The 24,596-nt window shown below is 41.7% G+C and overlaps 1 protein-coding gene across 2 annotated transcripts in view; it reads right to left on the bottom strand.

The window, feature by feature from the left end:
• Positions 1–789: 789 nt before the first annotated feature.
• The window catches only part of adcy1a (adenylate cyclase 1a), a 41,214-nt gene continuing 17,407 nt past the window's right edge, over positions 790–24,596 (bottom strand). The window contains exons 6-21 of one of the 2 annotated variants that reach the window (XM_020601937.1): positions 23,681–23,839; positions 21,743–21,884; positions 21,116–21,271; positions 17,279–17,473; positions 14,775–14,872; positions 14,520–14,604; positions 13,838–13,927; positions 11,331–11,605; positions 10,742–10,868; positions 10,031–10,147; positions 9,608–9,697; positions 6,381–6,527; positions 5,912–6,010; positions 5,326–5,440; positions 4,325–4,449; positions 790–3,369 (exon numbers count right to left, since the gene is read on the bottom strand). In XM_020601937.1, the coding sequence (XP_020457593.1) occupies positions 3,040–3,369; positions 4,325–4,449; positions 5,326–5,440; positions 5,912–6,010; positions 6,381–6,527; positions 9,608–9,697; positions 10,031–10,147; positions 10,742–10,868; positions 11,331–11,605; positions 13,838–13,927; positions 14,520–14,604; positions 14,775–14,872; positions 17,279–17,473; positions 21,116–21,271; positions 21,743–21,884; positions 23,681–23,839 (2,350 nt within the window). In that variant the 3' untranslated portion in view covers positions 790–3,039. The remainder of the gene's footprint in view (positions 3,370–4,324; positions 4,450–5,325; positions 5,441–5,911; positions 6,011–6,380; positions 6,528–9,607; positions 9,698–10,030; positions 10,148–10,741; positions 10,869–11,330; positions 11,606–13,837; positions 13,928–14,519; positions 14,605–14,774; positions 14,873–17,278; positions 17,474–21,115; positions 21,272–21,742; positions 21,885–23,680; positions 23,840–24,596) is intronic. The other variant, XM_020601938.1, reaches the window with a different exon arrangement.

Below are 24,596 nucleotides of genomic sequence, written 5' to 3'. Positions count from 1 at the left end.
GCAGGCCCCAGACTGTCAGGATTGGCAATAGGACTTCAGCCAGCATTGTTACAAACACTGGCACCCCCCAGGGATGTGTCCTCAGTCCCATCCTCTACACCCTGTTGACCCATGACTGTGTCACCTCCTACAAGGACAACATCATCCTAAAGTTCACGGACAACACCGCAGTGATAGGTCGCATCACTGGCGAGGACGAAGCAGCCTACAGGAGGGAGGTGGCCGGTCTGGTGTCATGGTGCAAGGACAATAATCTCAGCCTCAACACGGACAAGACGAAGGAGATGATAGTGGACATGAGGAAGGAGAGGAGATCTCATCGGCCACTGTTCATCTGGGGGCTTGAGGTAGAGAGGGTGAGCAGCTTCAAATACCTGGGCGTCCACATCAGTGAGGACCTCACTTGGACACATAACACCACACAGCTGGTCAAGAAGGCCCAACGGCGGCTGTACTTCCTGAGGAGGCTGAGGAGGTTTGGCATGTCGCCTAGAATCCAACTTCTACAGCTGCATCGCTGAGAGCATCTTGACCAGCTGCATCACTGTCTGGTACAGCAGCACCACTGCTATGGACCGCAAGTGCCTGCAGAGAGTGGTAAAGACTCCAGAGAAGATCACCAGGACTCCACTGCCCTCTCTGCAGAGCATTTACCACAGCATTTAGCCTCAGCTTCTTACATCTGCTGCCATTTCTTATTTTACTTTTGTGTAATTGTATAACTGGCTTTGATGGTTCCCCCATGCATGTGTGTATAGGTAAAAATGAAAACAGGAAGAATGCTCTTAATCCAGGAGATGTCCCTACTGGCTTTATTTTTATAATAGGTCAATATTATCGCAGTGCAAACACTTAGTATAAAATATCATCTTTAACAAAATGTACATTCACGTAAAACATTTCAAATACATCTTCAACAAAACTCAACAAATATCGCATCATTCATAATAGTCCTCTGAAAAAGACCCTACAATGTACAGTAATGGCTAGTAATACCTACATATAACAATTGAAACCCGTATCATACAGTATCAAAATATTCAATTTACAGGAAAAAATATTGTACATCATTCCTTTCCATCCATTTTCCATCAATGTTTTAAAGCAAGAGTATAAAACTTCTCATTTTTACCTCTTAGAAATGTAAAGTACATCATTTTAGCCAGGTCATCTCTCCAAAATCAACACTTTCAATCACTTTGAGTTACAAAACTGTTAAATAACAGCTCAAACAGTAAAAATACAGCCATTCAACAAAAGGAAATCAACAATAGCTGTAGCCACATGTTCAGTTGTGCTACAGCTCAACACAAAAAGTTTGATATGTTTATGAAAATAGGTTGGCACATTTGAAAACCAGCTACCTGTTGACTACAGCAGGAGCAGGGAGGAGGAGTCCCCGGCCCAATGTCCGACTATCCTGAAATATGTCCTCAAAAAGGTTCTCACACCAAGTTCATGAAGAAGACGGGTCAAAAAAAAGCACCGTACATTCAAGAGAACCGCTACCTTTAGCGCATGCATCAGGACGACATTTAAACAGAGTCACTGTCTGTCCGCTGCTCGGCCTGAAATTTGTAATCAGAGCATGCATGAGCCACGGGCTTGCAGGCAGTGCATGCTCGAATACATTAGAGGAAAGTTAATAGCTGCGGTCAGCCATACTGTGAGGAGCATGCTATACCATAAAATAAATCATCTGGGTTTGTATGAGGAGGCCAGACACAGAGGTTTGGGTGTCTCCTCAAAAACAACAGTTTTCTTTTCTATCCAAAGCAGCTTTTAGTTCATAAAAATAGTAGAACATAATATGTTAATAGAAAACTTTTTTTAAATAAACAGGTATGCAGAAAAAAAGATTTTTTATTTTTATTTTTTTATATTGTTCCATGAGTAAGGAATCACACTCGTACGATACAGAAAATAAGTTTTCTAAGTCATGCTTCAACTCCACAGAGATACAGACTGGTGTGGCTAGCTATGCACACTCTATCGGCTACATACACTGTCAGATCAAAATAGGGTCCAGCTGGCTACAGCATGCAAGGGGTGAATAGGCTGAGATAGGAGACAAACCGCTTTATTGCTACACTTTGACAAGGAAGAATCTGGAAGTCAAGCATCACAGGGAAACGGACAGCAAACATGACTGAAATGCAGCAGTGGCATCATGCACTTAAAGACACTGAGCGGCTTGGCTCAGGTTATCAAGAGTTTACCTCGTGTGCCATTAGAGGGTTTCAGTGATGGGTCCTAAATGTACTGTATCACTGACCCAGAAATGATTGAAGGCAATGCCCTGTTGTATTTTGGCAAGTTTATACCATTACCTGCCATTTACAATTATACATTTGGCTTCATCCACTTTAAAATCATATGTGTACTCTTGGACAACAATGCCCCTGTAATTAATTCCCCTGAATTAGTGTCCAATAAAGCAATAAACAATCAAAAATGCAACCAAAAAAATGGCAAGAAACTCATTGTGAGGAGAAGTTGCTAAGGCAACAGCACTGATTTGGTTTCAAACTGAGAGAAATGGGTCAGCTGAAATAGTTAAAAGAATTTCTGGATGCTCTTGTTGTGGTGAGAGACTTGCGTGCTACACTATCAATTGTGCATTGCAATGTGTTTTTATTTTGATGCCGATTTTGATTGTTCTGGATGTGGATACAGTTTTGGGAGTCGACTCTGAAATCCCGGAGACATCCTTGGCCTTTGATTGATTACAGAGCAACGTGGATAAAGTTTCCTGTATCCTGTTCATGACAACCTGTGGTGTGGAACAACAAGCAGGGCTCAAGTGTGGAGGGAGAGTCTGATTGAGGCTGCCTAAAGCAGTCCAGGCCCGAGTCCAGGCCTCCCATTGGACGATTGGTGCATCAACTTCTCTGTGTTTCGCAGACAGTAGAAGAAGAGTGGAGTGGAGAACAACCTTCCCTCTTGTTTAAGCTCTCTCTGCGACATCTTGTTGCCATCCATGCAATTCTCCAAATCTCATTTTCTTGTTTTCCATGGTTACCATGGAGACAGCATCCCTCACACCATTGCTGTCGGGACAGAGGGCAGGTACCTGGTGGTGCTGGTGGAGGCAGTTGGTTTGACCGTGCTCGGGCTCGGGGTCCTGATCGTAGCATAGGCGGCAACACTTGGGGCGGGGCTCAGCCTGGTGCACACAGTACCGTGGGCAAACGCACTCGACCGATGCCCAGCGTTTCCAGGCTGCTGCTGAATTTGAGATGGTCTGCTGCCTTGTCTGCGCCCTTCAAGGAAGTACGTGAGCATCTGACCTTTGCCCTTCACACTGACCTGGCCGCGGCAAACAAAGTTGTAGTATTCTGTGATGAGGCGATAAACGTCTTCTGTCACCTGAAGGAGGAAGGAGGTGTGTGATGTTACTTATGATGTATTACACCAGCCTTTTCCCTGGGATAGACACCTGGGTTACACCAAGTCCATACACACTGTATGGACCTTCTCGATCACCTGATGAGGGTTACCTGATAAGTGTCTAATGTCTGTGCATAGAAAACAAAGGTAGCTCTTTTGGTACTGTATATTTACTTTGTCACAGAGAATTGGATGAGATGACTGATATCATTCTCAAGTATGTATGCCAAATATACAGGAAAGCAGCTTAGCAAAATGACTGGAAGCGAGGGGAAACTAGCATGTCCAAGCAAAAACTCTAAAGCACCTGACTTAAACATAAATGTAAAACAATTTGTTTGAGGGAGTGTTGGACCACAGGTATCATCCTACTTCTGCTGTCACAGGTGATGCAAAATTCATGGAGACTAGGTTCTGGTTTTGGTTTCTGTGTAGTCATAATGGTACCAAACCTGGCAACTTCCATGTGACAAGAGGAATTTGGATCCTGCACAAAGTTCAGCTGTTGTTTATTAAGAAAAACTTCAGGCATTCATACACTTTTACACTCTTATTTCTGTGTACCATTTAAGCAAACTTGATATAAAGTGTTTATTAGAGAGCCTCAAAGGTGACGGTGGGTGTATTTTTGGACAGGCCCAGGCTAACTGTGTCCCCCTGCTACAGTATATGCTAAGCTAATGACCTTTCAGATCCAGCAAGAGGAAACTTGTTTTTGACTCAAATACATCAAGTAAAACTTAACCGGATTTTTCTCTGTGCTCTTTTGTGTTCAGTTACAGCTTTGTTGGCCTGCTTATTTTGTGTGTATTACATTTGTTGTCATAAAGCTGTATTTGTGCTGTCCTTTGTCTCTTTTGAAAAATAGATTATACCAAGTAAAATTAAAGTGGAAAAAGAAGAAGAAAGGCAAAGTGTGACAGCAGCACTGTACCTGTATCTTTCCTTGTACTCCAGTGCTGTCCATCCTGCTGGCTACATTCACTGTGTTCCCCCAGATGTCATACTGAGGCCTTCTGGCTCCAATCACTCCGGCCACCACCGGTCCCACATTGATACCTGGTATGGCCGTAACAGGAGAGCTCACAACATCGGGGTCATCAGACTGTACACGTGAAGCCTAATTCCTAGTTTCCAGATTTAAAGGAGCAGATTGATTGTCACATGGAGCTTAGTTTGTAACATACTGTAGTGCCTGCTGCAAGTCACTGGTCAACATCAGAACTGGGACCAAGTCAAGGCCCTTGTCGAACCAGTGTTGTTATGCAGCTGATGACAAGATGATGGCCTTTTAAAATATGCAAGGTGCAATTACATCAGGACTCAAATAAGTAATAACTGTCGGGTGACTTTTAGCCCATATCAGCTCATACTGTTTCCAGTATGAAAAAGTCCAGAGCAGGAAAGGAAAGGATGTGAAAGGTGTTGCATAAACACAAATGAACTGCTAATCATACACCAGCCCCTCCACCCTCTGGAGTTTCCAGCGGTCCAGGGGTGGACTGCAGTATGGGAAATGTAGGCCATACCTAGCCAAACAGAGCTTCTCTGTGCTTTCTGGAAATGCTGTATTACACAAATGACCAGTATTTGGGTTTTGTGGGTACAGCTGACCATGCAAACACATGCACCTTTTGTAGATGTAGCTCCAGGGTCTGCAGACAGGATGGCACTGTGTACACCAGCTTGTGCTGGGATTAAACAAGTGCTCCTGTCCCAGCTCCCCACAGGATACCCAACACAATAGAACCCAGAAGGCCAGGTCTCGCCGTGACAAGCTTCCTGGAGGGGAGCGCTCTTTCTGTGATGCATTTCCTACTAAACTTACTGGCACTAAGCATCCACGGTGTCCAGTTCAATAGGTCAGGAGCACTCACACCAGTGTTTACACAGACCACCATGTGCGTGTACACACGTGTGTGCCTTTTCACTCACCTACTCTCAGGACAAAGTCGTTGTAAGACTGGTAGTTGATGGCATCCAGGACATTGAACATCTCGATGGCAAAGTCAGACACTGTGCATAAATGTGAGGTGATGGACTTCTTCGCCTAAACATCAGAAACACACACATAAAGAATACGTTTATGCACAAACAGGCTTGCTTACGTCAAAGGTAGGAAGTGATACCAGCCTCCATTTCCCTAATGTGTGATGTGACATTAGTATCTACAACCGCCACAAAAGTTTGCACCAGGTTTTCCCCAGAGTCAAACCACCGCTGTGACTGATTGTTAGGTTTGCAGCCTGCAGAAATTGTAGAAAGGGCTCTTTTGTTTGTCCACTTTGCAGGATTTAAAGAAACTTTATGAATGCAGAACATGCTGATGCCACCAAGGCTTGTAATCCTTCACAGAAGATTTGGGGAGTGAAATGTGCCTAAACATCAACACCAAGAGAACAGCTACTTGAAAATACTGGGCCTCACAAAAAAAAGTCATGTACATTCTGAACCTGCTAATATGCTGCAAACACACACTAAAAATTCACACAATATCTAACCATAGCTAATGCACGTGTACCTTGGAGGCAGTTGTAGGAACCAGCCCTACTGCCGCCATGTACGTACTGCCGATAGTCTTGATTTTCTCTATATCCCTGTAGCACTCTTTATCCATCAGCTGAAAGAAAAACATTACAATTATTACAATTTTCAAATCAGATTGGAGTAAACTGTCAGTTTAAGGACAAGTACAGTATATCATAAGTTGTACTGGCACTTTGTGTGTTTGAGTAAATTAATGCTTTATGTGTTCAACAGGCCAAATGTCATCTGTAAGTAATTCCTTATTGTGAAGAACCTTCCAGACTGTGACCATTGCTTATTACATTGCATTAACAGTATTTTTTTAAACTCACAGTCATGGCCACAACTTTGAAAATGAACTGCACCAGTGTTCCCCTCTAGACTCTCCAGTGGCAGAGCAGGCCAACATAAATCCTGCCAGAAAAATATATAAAAACTGCAGATTTATGAGGTGTTTGACTCACTTCATCAAAGTCCGCGATTATCTCATTGAGCAGCCTCAGACACTCGACTCCCATATTGTTCCCGTCCAGCTCGATGTAGAAATCATTAAAGTTGGCAATGGAGGCAAACAACACTCCAACTTGAGCGTAAGACTGGTAGTACAGGTCCTGGAGGGGAGGAGGTTTATATTAGTTGAAATGGCTTAATCTAGCTGCACTGTAATGATCACCAGAATTAAAAAAAAGAAAGAAAAAGAGGGCAAAGAATGTTGCTTTGTGAAGCAGAAATCACAAGGCACTAAAGGGTCAGTTCACCCAAATTTCAAATAAATATTTGAGCATGGAAATTTTTTCTTAGTAATATACAAGGCTGTGTTTTATGTGCACATGTGAAGCAACTTGTAACTCTGGTTTTCAAAGGCACCAAAAAATGTAGTTTACTTGCTAGTTTTTTTGGAGCTTTCAACCACATCAGTCTTCTTCAGTGAAATGAGCTGACTTGGTGTCATCATATGACTTGTGGTTAAGTGTGGAACTTTGGTCAAATGGTAACAAGCGGTCGGCTATGAGTGTTAATGGCATAACTGAAATGTCACACTCAGTGGTCATATGAGGACACCTGTGCCAACTGCTGAAGACGAGTGTTAGAATGTGGTTGAAAGATCCAGAACTCTAGTAAGTTGACCACTGAACCTGGATTAGTTAGTCAGTAATGAGAAAATAAAACATGTTTTCATCGTGGCACCGGTGGTGTCTAGACACACAGGCAGCTTTGGTCTTATGGTCTTTGGTTTTGACATTTCTGTTGGCACCGTTGTTGCCAGTTTGATGGATGTTTAAGAAACTTTTGTGCTCAGAGATGTGAAAAAAAAAATCGAATAAAAAATTTTGAACAGACATTTATAGTTTACGCTTTACTCTGCACACTCCACAGAACAAACTTTCAGCAGTTTTTAAAAGGATTGTTTTTTCAGTAGAGATCAGTAGTTCCAATGAGAACACCTGGTTTGTTTCCACAATGTCAGTATGTACTGGGGGATAAAAAAAGTAGTTTATACAATAAAAGTCCTGAATGTATTCCCATATGAGTACCAGTACTTTTTATTGCATACTGGTAACTCCTGTGAATACCCTCAAATGACATTTCAATTCCTTCACAGATGGAAATGAGTCCAGAACATTTTTTCCATTGCTTTTACAGTCTCTTGGTTGTAATTTCTCTCTAGGCCAATAAATGCTGTATTTCCCACTGGTATTGCTGACACCTACTAGGGAAATTACACTTGCATACATTGGACAAAAAACATGTATCCTTGTTGCACATATTGTAAGGTCCTTATGAATTTATGAGTATTTTTATATAGAAACAGATTTCATGCAGGATAATTTGAGATGCTGCTGAACAAAAAAGCTTCACATATTGAAGCTGCTGCTTAAGATTTAAGAGCTTTATTGTCATTGTCTCTGACAACCATATTACAGTTGCATCATCAATCAGCTGCCAAGTCCTGCAAGCATGTAACAAAAACTAATCTAGAAGGGCTAAATGGTACTGGGACCCTCTTGGTTCTAATTGAAGCAATAACTGTCAAGCCAAAAGAAAAGCAAATATAGTAGAGGAAAGTGAGAAAGTATGTTTGGTGTTTGGGTTTTTTCATCCCTACTATGAGAAGGGATGCGAGATTGAAAAGGCATTGAAAAGGATGAAAGCTCTGTCCATCACCTTAAATATTGCCCATGTACTAATAATAGGTAAGCGCCATAGTTTCAGATGCAGTGAAAATGATTGTTCAGTTATTATGTAAGTATTCTGTTGGAGCGGTGCAACACTCAGGCAGCAGCATCCCACTGTGTTGTGTTAGGAATACAGTGTATGGGTGACCTTTAGCACAGAGCCAGGAGGAAGCCTTTATATACAGTGAAGTCCCCCGGAGTGGGGGGGTCATCAGTGTGCCGGAAACATACTTCCTCCTGCCCCCCGTGTTTGCTAGTCTCAGCCTCAGATGATCCCTGCACCGTCTAATGCATAGCCCACAGATTGTTAAAGGATACTTCATCTTTTTATCTCTATTAACAAAGTCCCCAATAAGCTCAAACCCGACCATGAATTTAACCTACTAATGTACCGTCTATACATTAGTCAGGACCAGTGTAGCCTGTTGCTTTCAGCTCCGACTAGCAAAGCAGTGTGACCCGTGATCCAGAGCATGCTTCATATAGTCCAAACTGTAGTCCTGGAGAATAAACTACAATGTCCATGTTCAATGAAACAAAAAGTGCATTTGTGTGTTTTTTGGCACAGTGGCACAGGCTAACTGTGGCACTAAATGTGGTTTTGATCAGGGTTTGTTGATAATGATGAAAAGATAAAACAATGTTATGTTATTTCAGCTTGGATTGTAGACTTTAAATCTTTAACAGAAAGTCTGTGATACAAACTAGGTGCACGAAGATTGACATGGGTGTTTACCAGAAAAACTGGGCCTAATGTAAAGAGGCTGTTGAACTGCACTGTGGGAAATGTGGGATCCAGTATTTTTGGAGTTTGATTCACACTTATGTACTGAAAGTTTGGATATCTTGGCCTGTGCACCTGTGATTTTGACCATCATTCTTTTAAGCCCAACCTTTATGGAAGTGCAGTAGAGTAAAGTTCTTTAATTCTGACCCAAGTCTGCTGCAACCCAAAATGTTCCTGAACCACCCTTTCTCATTATGCTGCTATACAATTAGCCACAATTTTGAGCTAATATGCTAAATATGCTTAATTCTGATGTGTAACATCAAAGCTGACCCACCAGTTTACACAATGATACTGGAGGCCATCAAGTAAATGCTGAACCATTGTCTAGATTGTGGGAGCCAACATTAATACTGCTGCTAAATATTAATATTTACATGTTGACATGTGGTTACATTTACTGCCTTATTATGTTAGTGGTTACGGTTAGGACAAGGTTAGGGTTCAGATTAGTGGAAACACATCTTGATAGGGAGACAACACCGGTTTTCTGATCGCGTTTTTGTGGAAGGTGATGCAAACTTGTGGAACTGTGCATAGTCTGTGGACACGCACAAGCATTTACTGTGTTTTATTATTTTGTAATCAAGTTTAAGACAAACGGTTAAACAAATAAATCCATTTTATTTGCAACTACTACGGGAGCGACTGTGAGTGTGTGTGTCAACATTTTTCAACACGCAGTTAAAACTTGCTTTCAATTGAAATATGCTGTTAAAACAGTTACCATTAACTTAACATAGTCAGGAATCGCCCCAGCTCGTCTCATCCTTATAAACCTTGAAGCAGCAAGCAGATCTTGAATTACTGTTCTTGTCTGTAAGATTAAGGATAAATTAGCATTCTATTAATATATGTAATAATAATGCACTTAACCAGTAATATTAATAAACAGCACCATAAGAAATTCTCCTATTCAAAATTATGTTGCTGCTTTTTGTCATACTTTTCCATGGTCTTTGTTATTCCTTGTAAATACTTTGCAGTTTTTCCTCTTCAGGCCTTTAAATGACTCAGATTAAACAATCTAAGTCTAAACATTGTTTGACCTGTAAATCACCAAACCAGCACCTCCAGGGAGTTTCAGAGAGGGTGTTAACTCTTTTTAGATCCTCGTGGGACGAGCCTGAACATGTCTGTGGATGCTCACCATGTTCCTGGGGTTTGACATGAGGAAGTGCTGAGCCACATGAGCCGGCAGCAGGTTGAACAGGATCCTCTTGTTGTCCAGCTTCACCTTCTCCATGTCATCTCTCTCCTCCTCTGCCTGGACGCCAACAGCAATCACACAACAAACGGGTGGAGAAGAGGAGGAGGGTTTCAACAGAGAGAATGGAGATCCAAACTGAAAGTGATGCTCTGCTGTCTCAACACAATGAACCTTTATTGTGGCCTGAAGCTCAAAGACTAGATGTAATTGCTTGTCCTTATCACTAGAGGGAGATAATGATTTGCACACAAGAGAAACGTTCACAGTCAAAAATAGAAACGTACACGCTGTCATGATCCACTGAGACTGCAAAAGACTGTGCATGTAAGCACACAACTACACACCTCCCACACACAGTGGATCTGAAAATCTCCATTATATCAAGTAATTTCTCCATAAAACTGAGCCCTTAAACAAGAAAACATCTTTCAGTGCAGTAAGAACAATTTGACCATAAGAAATCAGCATCTTTGAAGAATACATTAGAAATTAGTGTCGGTATCTTTTTAATGAATACATTTTCATAACAGCAGGATGAAGACAGGCTACAAAGAGAACTGCACTGAAATTATTTTTATTACACAAGAGTACTGAATGTAGAAATATAAACCCTTGTGCAGACATAAGCAGTAGCGAGTGAGCTAAATATACCTGAGTAGCCCAGAGATAGTCGAGCCGCAGCTTCAGGTCCAGCTGTCTTGAATGGAGAGCCAGAGCTCCAGAAAACAACAAGACTGCCAACACGGGGTCATAACCACGGGTGTGGAAGAAACCACCGCTGGAAGACAGACACGCAGAAACAACATGGCTGCTCTGGTTCTTTATATTTTATTAACTTTGTTGTAATGATTAACACAAAAATTCCTGAACCGGCAAATTAAAACCACAGTGAAGAAATACTAATCAAAAACACAGTGTGTATATATACACATCCACATACACACCAAAAAAACCTGCGGTCATTTTGTGTCTGTCTTCAGTGCTTTGGGGTCGCTTTGTAGTTTGTGTGCACCCATTTTATATCATTTTGAGATAGTTGTTCAGTTTGAAAGTTCTGTGACTTTCAAACAAGAAATACCAACTGCCACTTGGCCCCTGACCCCCTGGGGCCCCTGGGCCTATGTCTGGTTGGCCTGCTCAGTAGTTCACCTATGCATGCATACATACAGTGGACCAAAATTGGAACACAAACACACATCTTTAGCATTTAAACAACACCACACATGCAGCTAAAGTTTACCCCACTGCTTGGCGATAGCTGCTGGTCTCCATGACAACAGTGTAGGTGACAGAGAGGAGGAGGAGCAGGAAGATCTTGGGGAGCGAGGAGACTCTGAGGTAGGGAATGATGGTGAGGGTGCCGGCCACACAGGACAGCAGAGCATACGCCATGTTGGGACAGGCTCTGTCTGCCGCTGTGCTGTTTGAGGGTCTGACCCCAAGAACATCTGCAGGGACCTCCTCCACAGAATGGCTGGAGTTTGGCCCAACTCTCCCCCAAGGAACACATCCCACCTGGAGGCAGGAATGAAATGGATGAAAATGAAGTGAGTTATATATAAAACAGTGAAGAGCTGGCATAGTGCTGGAACAGCCAGTTAAAGGTGCTAACTAAAATTTCCCACATTGATAAACCTAGTGACAGTGGGACAGGACATGGTTTCCCTCAGCTACCACCCCCACCCTCCATGACCCTCTGCTGCCTAGAGCCCTCCTGCTGTTATTCCAGCTTCTCCACCCTGTGTTGTCAAAGTACAGTCTGTAAATCAGCCCCACCTGCCACCTAGCCAAGGTTAGAAGAAGGGTTTTTCCAGCCACCAGTAGTCATGTCAAACAGCCACGGAGGAGCTCTGGACAGCTAAGTCTTGCAGCTAAAATGTTTTGGTAACATTATCAAAGAAAATATGGTTGTTTTGGTAACACTAGCCACCTAGCATGGTCAGGACTTTATCTTTGTGGTGAAATAATAGGATTTTAATTTTGGAGTAAGCTTTGTGTAATGTCAGTCCTTTGTGTCACATTAACGATAACCAGAGCGTCCTACTGGACTGATACATTTACTGTTAGTCAGGTAACTCTAGCTTCAGACTTGGGGCTGCAGTTTGGACAGTTTGTCCTAACCAGGCATCCATAGTTGACACTGTTGCTAGAAAACAGGATGTGATGGGAGGGGCAGAGTGGTTAGGAGCAGCTTATGGTGTCAGCTAGTTTTGAATCTCACTGGACCAACAACCTCCTAGACTGAAAAGACATTAGGTAGAGTAGCTTTAAGTAACTGATTAATCAGTCAACAGAATGATTAATTGAGCTGATGACAGTATTGATGACTGAATAATGGTTTATGTTAATCAAGTAACAAGACAAAAAGATACATGTAAATTTAAGTTGAGGTTTTTGTTGACTTTTTTCCTGGCTGTAGCTTCATATTTAACAGGGTCATGACAGTGGCATTGATCCTTTTATCGAACTCTGCAAAACTGTGAATAATATTGCAATACTGCATATTTTAATACAGTGATGACACAATGAAGTTAAGGGAACATGCAAGGTATAAAAATTCATCCTGAGGGGAACATTTATAGCAGTCCATCCAGAAATTCTATAAATAATTTGTTTCAGTCTGGACCAAAGTGAACGACCAGACTTGTGGGATTTACTTTCAAAAACTATTGGAAGAAACTTTTGGACTACTGGAAGCACCATCACCAGTTTCTAATCTCATCTTATTCGCTACTTTTCTTACAGTACATGCACATAATGTGGCTTTCCCATCAGTCTCAGCTGTACGTTGTATTTTTGCACTAATTAGCAAATGGTAGAATTCTTACAAGCTAAACCAAGATGATTAACTTTTTAAATATACCTGATAAACATCTGCATGTTAGCACTGTCATTAGCATTTGTATGCTTGCATTAGCATTTAACTAAGGACACTGAGTATCTTTGGAATTTTTTAGAATTTGATTTACAAAATAAGAAAGTTGTCACATAAGTTCTGGTTCCTCTGGCTTTTTGTTGACATTTTGTCAACTTAATCAATAATCAGTGACTAGATTAACTAGTAAAAATCATCAAGAGCTTTGCAGGGCCATCCCTTCATCACGTTTCTATCACAGTACCTTGTCCTTGTTCTGTTTTACACAGTCACACACCCACACACTCTAGGCCTGATGCTGACACTAGCCAATTTGCGTTTATAATATTTTAATGGGTATTTTACAGTTGAAAGATAAACGCTTTATTCTTCTGAGACTCTGGAGCACCATCTGCTCGGCTGTGATGCGTTGCTCTGCCAGCTCATGTACTGCAGAGACTTGTAAACTGTGTAACCTGCTGGATGAACAATGAAATGATGACACTGTTTCAGACTCATCTAACTCAAGTGCCTTTCTCTGCATTATGCACTCTGTTCTTTTTCACTGTTTTTATTCAGGCCTTTAATCCATTTTGTGCCATCACAGCATACTACAAAGCAGGCCCACTGCATGTCTTGCTCCTGCCAGGGACAAGATGATCTCACGATGAAAATGCTCATAAGAGAACTTGGAATTAAGATGTTCTTGTTAATTGCTTCCAAGGACAAAACTCAACTTTCATATTTTCATTCATATATATATATATATATATATGTGTGTGTGTGTGTCTGTGTGTGTGTTTTAACCACTGTGATTGTCATATAGTTCTGTAATTATGCTCTACAGATAAATATATGTATACAAACACTGGTTGGGTCTAACACAGACCTACCACACAGGCCTGGCTAACAGAGTAGGTGAGCAGCACGAGGAAGATGCACAGCACTGTTCGGATTTGGATGGTGAGGCAGCCAGGTTGGCACTAAAATCAGAGAAGGGAGGAGGTGGGGAAGGGGTTGCAGAACAGAACTAGTTAGTAAATGAAGCACCTGTTTATTTACTTCAGTAGCATTTTGGACACATCATCTAGGCAGGAGTGGAAATGAAATGAATTTCATGGTGTGGCCTATTAAGTGCAAGTCTATTAGAGGAGCCAGTCCAATGTAGCACGATAACACGGTGTCATATAGAGGTTAAGAATGTGATGTCAAAGCACACGGAAATCATGGTCACCATCATGGTCGCTCCAACGTGACTGACACTCATCTATGTACAAAGAAATGACTACATCAGGTGCCAAGTTCTTTTGACTTGGCACAAGGACAATCACAAAACTCACAAAACTATACAAATAAACTTTGTCAAAGAACATGAAGAGATGCCTGACACTGGCAGCCCATTTTTTGTCAGATGAAAACAAAATAAATGAGTTTGTTTGGCTTCATTCATCTTGGCTAAATACAATAAAATAAAAGGACTGAATAGTTATTTAAGATTGAGCAAAAATATATATAGTTTTTATTTTCAAGAGGTTTCAGAGCAGAACCCTTCTGGAAGAAGTCGGGGAGTCCTACCTGAACACTGGTGAGATGCAGGTACATGACACAGGCCACATGGAAACAAACACACAGCACAAGCAGCAGCAGCACCAGCATCCCCCTGAGAGAGGAGAGACCAGAGTGAGAAGGGCTTTCCCAGTTTTCCCACTGACTGCAGTGGAAACACCTTCCTTTGTAATTGTCTCACCATGCTCTTGGCATGATCGATCCAATTATGGTACACGAATGGAGGAACTGCAAATGTGGAAGAGAGAGTGTGTATGTACTTACTGTGGGATCATTAGCAGATAGATGAGGCCAAATAAGGCAGCGAGGATGAGGGAGAGAACCACTGCGCTGATGAAATGGTCGTCATACACCTGGTGATACTAAGAAAGGACAAAGCAAAGAACATGTCAACAGAAGAAGCACTCCACCCTTTCAGATGCATATGGAGAGTAAAAAATGTTCTTTTGCACACGGTATCCCAACCCTGCTTACACACTAAATGCATAAATGTGACATATGTCATAGGGCCACAGCTTTCCATTTAGAGTGGATGTGCTCTTTTGGACATCCAATGTGCAGAGGAATATTTGAGAAAGGACTGCATGGTAGCTCATGGCTGTTTCTTGATACTCATTTTTACATTTTAAGTAGAAGGTTTCCCTGTGCTTTCTGTTCCATTTCCAATGGAACAAACAGCTCAGTTGAAGCTTATATTCATACGCCATGTTTAGATTTGGGATGTGTGTGTCTGCTCCCCTGCAAAGCTACATGACACTTAGTTTGTATCTGTATATTGTTTAAGAACTGATCTCACCACATACCACAGCCTCCTCTGGGTTTACTTGTTTGGTGGCCCAGGGGCAAAAATCTGCTGTTGGGCTCCAAGTTCCCATGAAGTACAGTGCACACAGCACACTATACTATAGAAAGCAGCTTCATTAGATTTTGTACACAGACCCAGAAACCCAGCAGTTCTCCTACACTGAAATAGTGAAGTCTTCTGTTATTTGATGAAAATAAGTGGGCGTTCAGACTGAGCACAGTAAAACATAACTCCCTGCTGTGTTTTTATGCAAGGGGCTGTGTTGACTGGGGGGTGAGGGGGTTGCAGAGGGAGTGTTTATACGATATGGCCACATTTGACGAGTAGATGCAAGTGACTTCACTCACATCTCTAGTTCCTGAGTTTTGGTTGTGTTTTGGTTAGCCATGCTGCTAACGTAGCCCACTCTACCTTATTGGCGCCAATTTCTTCTACCAATATGTCGGCATTGGTAGATGAAAAGCATCGTTTAACATCCAGTACCCTAACTAATGAAAACGCACAGCATGTCATTATTGGGCATTAACCGTGGCCCAGATTTGAGAGTAAATAGTAGTGAATGCTCATGCTAACAAGGTAAACAAAAGTCTTCTTCCTGTGGGTGTCCACATTCCGACCATCCCCCATACGTGATCGGTCAATGCAGAGCCTTTGCCCCAGATAGTGCACTTTGGTTCGGCAGGTAGAGCAGTCGTCTCCCAACCAGAGGGTTGGAAGTTCAAATCACAGTGCCTGCAGTCCACATGTTGAGGTGTTCTTGGGCAAGACACCGAACCCCCAAATTTCCATTGGTGTGAGTTGGTGCCGCAGATGGCTGCCGCAATTCTGTACCGGAAACAACTTCCTTGTGTGCAACATACTTGGCCAAATAAAGGCGATTATCCTTATCCAAAAGTTGAACCGAATCCAATGGAAAGCCACGGTACTTGTGCTGGCTGCAGTGAATGCAACCCCCCATAGAAGTGAATGAAGAGGGCTGCGTTTTCCCCACACCTTTGAAACTCAGTCTGAATGTGGCCTAATACAGTTAATCAAATTACAAAAACAAACAACTGACACATATTGAATCTACATCTTTTGGAGCCACTGGAGGTCTTTGTCCAGGTGGCTTGAACATAGACACAGAAGTTATTTTTACTTCTGCATGAGAAAGGATTTTCTTTAGAGCTAATGTTGTATTTTGCATCCATGCATTTCAAGTTTGCTTGTCCTAAAGAAGCTACTGTAAAATACATGAACATCTGCTCCAAAAATATGGTTCTCTCTTTCTCATGTAGAAATCAAAAAAACCTCTCAAGATCTGTTGTGCCGTTTGATGTGAATCTGTGCAACAGTGAAGTGTTTTGAACTCTGCCAGCATCGTCTTTTACTGTAGTTGTGTGGGAGTAAAAAAATAACACTTTATAATAATTTGTGTCTTCATTTTAATCCGCTGGTGGCTGAAGGATCAGACATCTAAAATAAGTTAAATTGAGACACAAATAACTAGTTTTTACTTTGTGTGGGGTTTTAATTCTTCTGCTACCAGTATGAATGTGTAGATTGCACACAGACACACACAACTCTGTTTTCTGTCTCCTTTTATGGCTCTACCCACGCACACATAGGAGAGAGATATCAAGTGTGCTGCTCAGACGTTCCCAAATCATTATCTGCACCCCCTCCTGAGAGGGTGGGTGGATTCCTCATACATGCACGCGCACAGACATTATAGAAAACAGGCGTGGGAGAGGAGGACAAAGAGATTTAGAGACTGTGCAGGGTGTGTGTGTGTGTGTGTGTGTGTGTGTGTGTGTGTGTGTGTGAGAATAACATGAGGGGAGATGCAGTCACGAAGCATGTTACCATATGTGTTGTGAGGAAGTATATATTTGTTCCATTTTATATCCATTTGTAAATCAAAATCCATGCTTCTGGCCTCTCTACAGATGCTCAGTGTGTGTTCATGTGTGCGCGTCCTCACCCTGCGCTCCCTGTCTCTGCTCCTGTAGAACAGGGTGATGTAGTTGAGGTCTGATGTCTCAGACTCTGTCTGCCGCGCTTCGATGAGCCTCCCGATGTAGCGGTTGACTCGTGTTCCTGGTGAGTGCTGCACGGCAGGGGCTGAGAAAGATGTCCGACTCCTCAGCTTTTCCGATGCAGTTCGCAGGGCTCGCCGCTGTCAGAGACCCAAAAAAATAACACAATCACTTGCCGCTACTGACAATGCGAGGCAGAGGAATGCAGGTTTGTGAGCTCAGTGTTCAGGAGTGTAAGAATTAACTAGCTGCCATGCTGGCCTCACCATGTGGGGATATACAGTAATACATATTACACCCCAGACAACTAAATTGATGTATGAAATACAAAAAGAGAGAGCTTGTCCCATTAAACATATGAAAAGATAATGTTTAAGTGACGGCTGGCAGCTAAATTAGGTTTATTCATACAGCACTTTAGGCAGCACGGTACCATGGTTAGTGAGTGCAAAGACATGCAGGTTAATTGGGGACTCTGCCTCTATCAGCCTTGTGATACAGTGACGGCCACAAGACAAGTACACAAATATACCGTATATGTACACACAATTCATATACACAAATACATTTTATAGTAAACAGAAAGTAAGCAAGTAAAATGTTTACATGAAACTACGACACTAGATTGCATTGACAGTATAGTTGTGTGAGAAGCATAAAAAACTCAAGGGAATAAAATGAATATCATTTTATTTTAATCCTTTGGTTGAAAGCTCTAATGTACCATACCAAATAATAAGACTATGAGCATGATTTGACACCGCACAGGGAGCCAGTGGACAGCAGAACGTGGGTGTCTTTTCTTACGTCTGGACAGCTATTAATGAATAGCATTCTGCACAAACTGAAAATAAGAAATGCAAGTTTGGGAGTATTGCTTATTTGTAAGATATTAGTGCAAAGTCGTCCCAGTTTGGACCGGCATAAGATTGATTAAGGATAAATTAAGGGTTTATACTCGGGTCATTTCGAAAATCCCAGGCTCAGTTATTCTTCATTATAACTAAACAACCATCTCCCTGTCAAACAGCCAAACCCATGTTAACCCTGGTTGTTGCTCTTTCTTTGTTCCACTCTCTCTGTGCAAAAGATGCCACCTCTTCACTCTGGAAGCTGCTGGTTCAGACTTTTAGTTGCCCACAGCTCCTCCATGGCCATTTGACATGACTACTGGTGGCTGGAAAAACCCTTCTTCTAACCTTGGCTAGGTGGCAGGTGGGGCTGATTTACAGACTGTACTTTGACAACACAGGGTGGAGAAACTGGAGTAACAACAGAAGGGCTCTAGGCAGCAGAGGGTCATGGGGGGAGGGGGGGTGTTTTAATTGCTTTTTGGGTTTAATGGCGTTTGCATAGGCCCTGTGGGTGCATCCTGGTGAGATGCATTTCATGAAGCTTGGTTGTCATGATGCTATAAACAAGTAAAATAAAGCCCATGTTAAAAATAACCCTGCAACTAATTGTACTGAGGAGTATATTTGAAGTAAAGCTTCATTAGTTATTGTTTCACATTGAAATTACCACATGTTGTACAACAGTAATGTTATAAAGTGTATTCCATACAATTTGTGCCACAGTGCCTCTCTCATTCAATCATGCAGCCTCACTGGGGGTGGTACAAAGATCATAATATAATTCTGCTCCTACGCTGTTCTGTTCCTGCAGAGTCTACATCCATCTTAACAAGTCATTTTGTCTCATTTTCATCCTTAAAGTCTTGAGGTAGTTCTCTTCAAAATACCAATGGGGCAAGACAATATTATTTTTTAAAGAGAGACAGTACATAGATTGCTATTGTAGTGCAAAGTAAACAGTGCTTTTACACACCTTGAAACACAATGATTTGTACATTACACAATAAATAATGGCACACCACTAGTACATTGTGTTAGCTTAATTAAAAAATAAACTACAGGACATAATAGACATTTGCTACAATGTTATCTCATATAGAGCTTGAACTTTAATAAGTGTGCAAAAATGCTAAAGTAATAGTTCATATAATGTGCAGCTTTTGAGGGATGCAATAATTATTCATATCAAGTAATGGCACTCAAGAAATGTAACCATCTGTACAGTTGCAGTTACAGGACAGGGGTCAGCACCTGTGGCTCCTGAGCCACATGTGGCTCTTTAGCCCATCTCTAGTGGCTCAGTGGCTACAGTTATGCTGCTAAGTAGAGATAGCTAGCTGAGCACATCTCCGAAAATGTCTGAGCAAATCTCTAAATTGGCATTACTTGGATTTACTGATCACACATTCAAAAACGTGATGGTTATTTTTTGACTGAAGAAATACAAAAACCTAATAAAGTGGCATAATTAGCCTTGAGCTTGATCAGCTTTGAGCCTGCCCTGTCACCATTGTGGGATAGTACAGTGTCCATTGCTTCTATTTACTATGAAGATATGTCGGCCATCCAGGCACTACTCGCATACACGTTTTGTTTTTTCATGACATTTTGGCTATTTATCTCATTTGCACAAACACAGGGAGGAGAGGCCTGCGAAGCTATTTATAGATACTCTATTTTTAAGTAAGCCCACACATGGCAGTGGATTTTTTTCCTCCACTACACAACCAGTTTTGTTGGAAATGGCATTAGCCAATAAATACAACATGTCAAGTGTTATCTATCGTCTGGTAGTTCTATAATTTTATCAGTGCACCAAAGTATTATTTTAATGGGGAATGGAGAGGTAAAGTACAGCTTAGTCTAATCATAAGTAGCCTATAGCAGTCATCCTCTGGTAAAACATATGAATGCTCATTATAGACACACCTGACCAATAAAGCTGAATTGGATTTAGTTCTCTTTGAACTGTTGATTGGCTATTTCACCAATAGTCTGTGGAACCTGCTTGTAAAGGGCTCAAATAGTTTTTGTGATCCAGGCAGAGCTCTTCAGATAGTAATGGTTGCTTACCCATCAAAAATCTGCTTTTTAAAATTTATAATCTGTCATACAGTTTAATGTCTTTTGTCGCAAACAACTTGCAGATTGTAATTCCATTACAAAATTCCACTCTGTCACAATGCTGGGATTTTGGCTACTTGGATAATCATGTGCTAATGCTATTAGAGGGGCTGATCCCAGGCTGTGGATGATTACCAGCAGTCATAATGCAGCCCCATCACAATCATGACGTACTAATGCCTGGCCGAGCTCACCCTGTTTGGCAGATTACACCTAGTAAACCCTGTGATGCCACGCCACCGATCACCAAACGCCAACCGAGGAACAAACCAGCAGCACCGTGACAAGTCACTGCTGCGTTATAGTGATTTCAAAGTAAACGCAGCCAGAGAGATAATGAGTGACTTATGAACAAGCACTGAGTGTACAGCTGTATGCACATGCACACACACTCAACAAGCTTAAGAGCAGTGAAATTATGTCAAAGGTTGGTCAATTGGACTCGCTTACTTTTCAGTAAGTAGTTGTAATGCAGGCATGCAGTTGTACTTACAATGCTACAAAATCTAAAAATCTAGAATACTGTGTGTGTGTGTGTGTGTGTGTGTGTGTGTAAAAAATATAAATCTAGAGAACTGTGTGTGTGTGTGTGTGTGTGTGTGTGTGTGTGTGTGTGTGTGTGTGTGTGTGTGTGTGGCAGATTAGGAATCCAAAGAGAATTTCACATACAACCCATTAAAGGGATTTCTTTACTATGTGACCTAAAAATATTCATATCAACTCTGTGCAGTAGATACATACACAAAAAGTCACCCATTTCATAAAAAACATGAGTTTGTAAAGAGTTAAACAGCCGTCACATACCTTGTCGTCGTCCTCGCAGGTCATGACGTTGGAGAAGGGGATCTCAGCCTTGAACATCTTCCTACAGTGCATCAGCTGCACCAGCAAGTAGCACACGGTCTTAAACTTCATCCTCTTGGCTGGTTTGATGTCTGACAGAATCAGACCTGGAAATATCTGGAAGTCAAAGATACTGGATGGGAGAAATAAAGCATGGCAGGAGTGGTGACATCCTTAGAACATGAGAGGATGATTCTTAAGTTTCTTTTGAGAATCATCTCATTCATGGAAATAAAGCAGACTTGAGTGAGATTTTTTTTCACTAAACTGTGAGAGTTGCGTTATAAACCTGGATATAGGTTTCAAGTGTTTATATGTGTGTACGAGTGCTTTGTGCATCGGAATCAGAATCTGCTTTGTGCATGCATTTATCTTGAGGATTTAAAAATGCTATGAATAGACACACACAAACAGCTCTGGTGCACATGCACAGTTGGTGTGGGATAGTGATACTAGGCATGTGTATGCCAGTGTAACACATAGCCCGCCTCCCTCTCTGTATCAGAGGATTAGCTATTATAGCACTGATAGATGTGTTGCCTCTCGAGCTGCACGCTGCCAAGATAAAGAAAGAAAATGCTGGTGTACTTTGCGTCTGTGTGATGGAACAATGAAGAAAGTCTCGATGTGATGTTTCTGGAGGAAGGTGTGTCTCTCGTGTCCGAAGCCTGGTTCCACCTCATAGTCTCCGTTCAAACACTCCAGGGTGGTCCTTGTGATGTGCACCTTGCTGAGCAGAGCAGAGGACAACAAGCAGTTAGTGATAAAAGTCAGGCACTGAGGTCTCGCTTCATTATCCTCCTCATTATTTTTATCAACCTAATAACCCCTCATCTGGCTCGGAATTCTTCGCTGCAGAGAAATGTTCATCCTCACGCCTCATTTAATCTGATAACAAGACCTAAAATCCTATTACTTGAAACAACAGCAAACCGAGCCAATGAGTGGCCTGATTTCACTGCTCTTTAAATGCAGACCAGCTTGTTACGCTACATGATCGAAGATGCAATAATTTAATACTAGCGGTCAGCCTTATTTTTTAGCTGATGCCGTCCTTTTTAGGAAACTCATGAAATTCTTCCATTAAGATGGAAGAATTTCATCCCAATATTATTTGAAGACCTAATATGAGGAAAGGTGACTTCTTAAAGAATAACATGGTTTAATCATCTTTACTATTAACAGCCTGTATGAACACTAACGATGACCTGATCCTACTAACAGCCACGGCCTGGTAGTCATGCAGCTTGTATCTTTATGCCAACTTCATAGTTGTCAAGAAACTCTTACAAATCCATGTTGCTGCACTCAGATGACATATTTCTTTATTATGATAAGCCTGACAAGTGCTGCTTTTTCTACACAAAAGGTACAGTACCTTGTTTGGCAGATGTTCATGAATATAACCAGCGGTGTTTTGGTATTTTTAACTTAGTTTATAAGAAATTATGAATTAAGTGAAATTTTGGGTGAACTCAGTGTAACAGCTGACACTCAGGAAGTGCTGGATAACCTGGAATTTTAGAAAAAACTACTAGAGCTGGATCAATATATTGGTCAATTATTACTGTATCTTAATGCTGATGTGTTACTGTTAGCATACATGTTGGCCAGTAAGTAACAAGAAACTGCGGTACAGAAATTCCATAAAAACGTAGAAGCAGTGTTGCTGGTGTGTAGTTTGTCCATCAGAGAAGAGAGTCCTGCCTGACATGTCATGCTTATAAATCTTTGAAGCATCAGTTCACATTTTTCAAATAAAAGCCCCGTGCCTATATGAACAGTGAAACTGTTTTTGCTGTAGTAATCACTCCTCCTGTTCATACCAGCCATTAAAATCCCTTTCTAACAATCTTTCAATGTAATAAATAAGGGAGGAACTCTACAGACCTTGTTCTGTGCAAAAATAACATTATAAAAATTCTGCCAAAAACCAGTGTCCACAGCCTCTATAATCTGCACATTCTTCATTATAAAGAAATGTCACACACTCTTTTTATGTCTTTAGCTCAAATGCATCATCTTTTGTGTTCTGCAGCTCATAATTACATGAAAGATCTCGTGTCTCATGATAACATGACTCATGATAACAGCAGATTTACTGTATGACATCTCTGTAGCTAATAACCATAAAAGCAAGCTCTTAATTAAAAAGACTACCTATAATTATGGTATACCTTCAATATATAATGGTTATTAGGTACCAAAAAATGTATGAGATGTTTTTCATAATTCACCATGCTAAGTCAGACTGTTATTATGGGTGCAGTGCAGTTTGGAGAGGCATGGTTTTTACAAAATAACACCTAATACAAGACAATGTCAGTAATATCCTTTATGCGGGACATTTGACAAGTCTGTGAAAATACATGTCATGTCCCTGCATGTCACCTGCATTTCTCCACCTATTAATACTATTATTTGATGCACACATCATCGAGCCTTTTTCTAACTCTGTTGCTGGGATACTGTGTCTGACGGAATGTGCGAGTCCACTTTCAGTGGGTGTTAACAGTCAGTACTGACCCAGGCAGCCCTCCGGCCTCCATCACATTTGCCAGCGTGACATCGTTTGACCAGACGTCATACTGCCACTTCCTGAGGCCTAGCACGCCACACAGCACCCGTCCTGTGTGCAAACCAACACGCATGTTCAGATCCACCTCTGTCGCCTCCACCACCGACCTGTAGGAGAAAGACAGGCAAGTTTAATCTCTAAGTCATGAACCAAACCCCCAAAAAATGTGTTGCCGATTTGTCATTTAGCAGGATATTTAAAAATTTTAAAGAAATGTCATGGACAGATTTCGCAGGCCACAAAGCAAAGCATGGGTGAAGAGTTTCAGGGTGCAGATCTGGATCCAGGTGTGCACCCAAGACAGACCACCCTTCGCTTTGCTATGTTGTGGGGTGATAAAGCAGGGCTTTTCCAAATCCTCCTCTCTGCAGTAAATCACTAACACAATGCTTGTCACCAGCTGAAGGTCAGTCACTTCAGACAAGAGCCAGAGTCATGGACGGAGCAGAGGAAGGAAATGGAGAAGGGTGGAGGGTTGAAGTAACTGTGTGTGTGTGTGTTTCCAGGGTGGTGAAAAAGAAAATGTGGTGTGTCTGCCAGGCAGGAGGGATGTCGAACACACACACACACAGAGGGGTGAGTGTGTATGGCAGCACCTGTCGTCTGAGATAAAGGACTCCTACAGCAGCATCTATCCACTCAGACAGCGCAGTGGGGAAAGAACATGACAGGCGTGTGCTCACACAAGGAACTGACGTAAAAGGCGTTCAGTCTTCGAATGTGACAACATGCTGGTGGGGAAGGGATGGACCACCAAGTGTGCTCTTGATTGTAAATTTGTCACAAATTGGATTAGTCACAAATTGCCAATGTTTGTGTTGTCAGCATCAGTGTCCATGCATGTGGAAGATTAGTTGTGTGAAA

Source organism: Monopterus albus, unplaced genomic scaffold (assembly GCF_001952655.1).
Source record: "Monopterus albus unplaced genomic scaffold, M_albus_1.0 scaffold53.1, whole genome shotgun sequence".
Classification (NCBI taxonomy): Eukaryota; Metazoa; Chordata; class Actinopteri; order Synbranchiformes; family Synbranchidae; genus Monopterus; species Monopterus albus.
The sequence above is the reverse complement of the archived record's forward strand: the minus strand, read 5'-3'. Positions and strand labels throughout refer to the sequence as shown.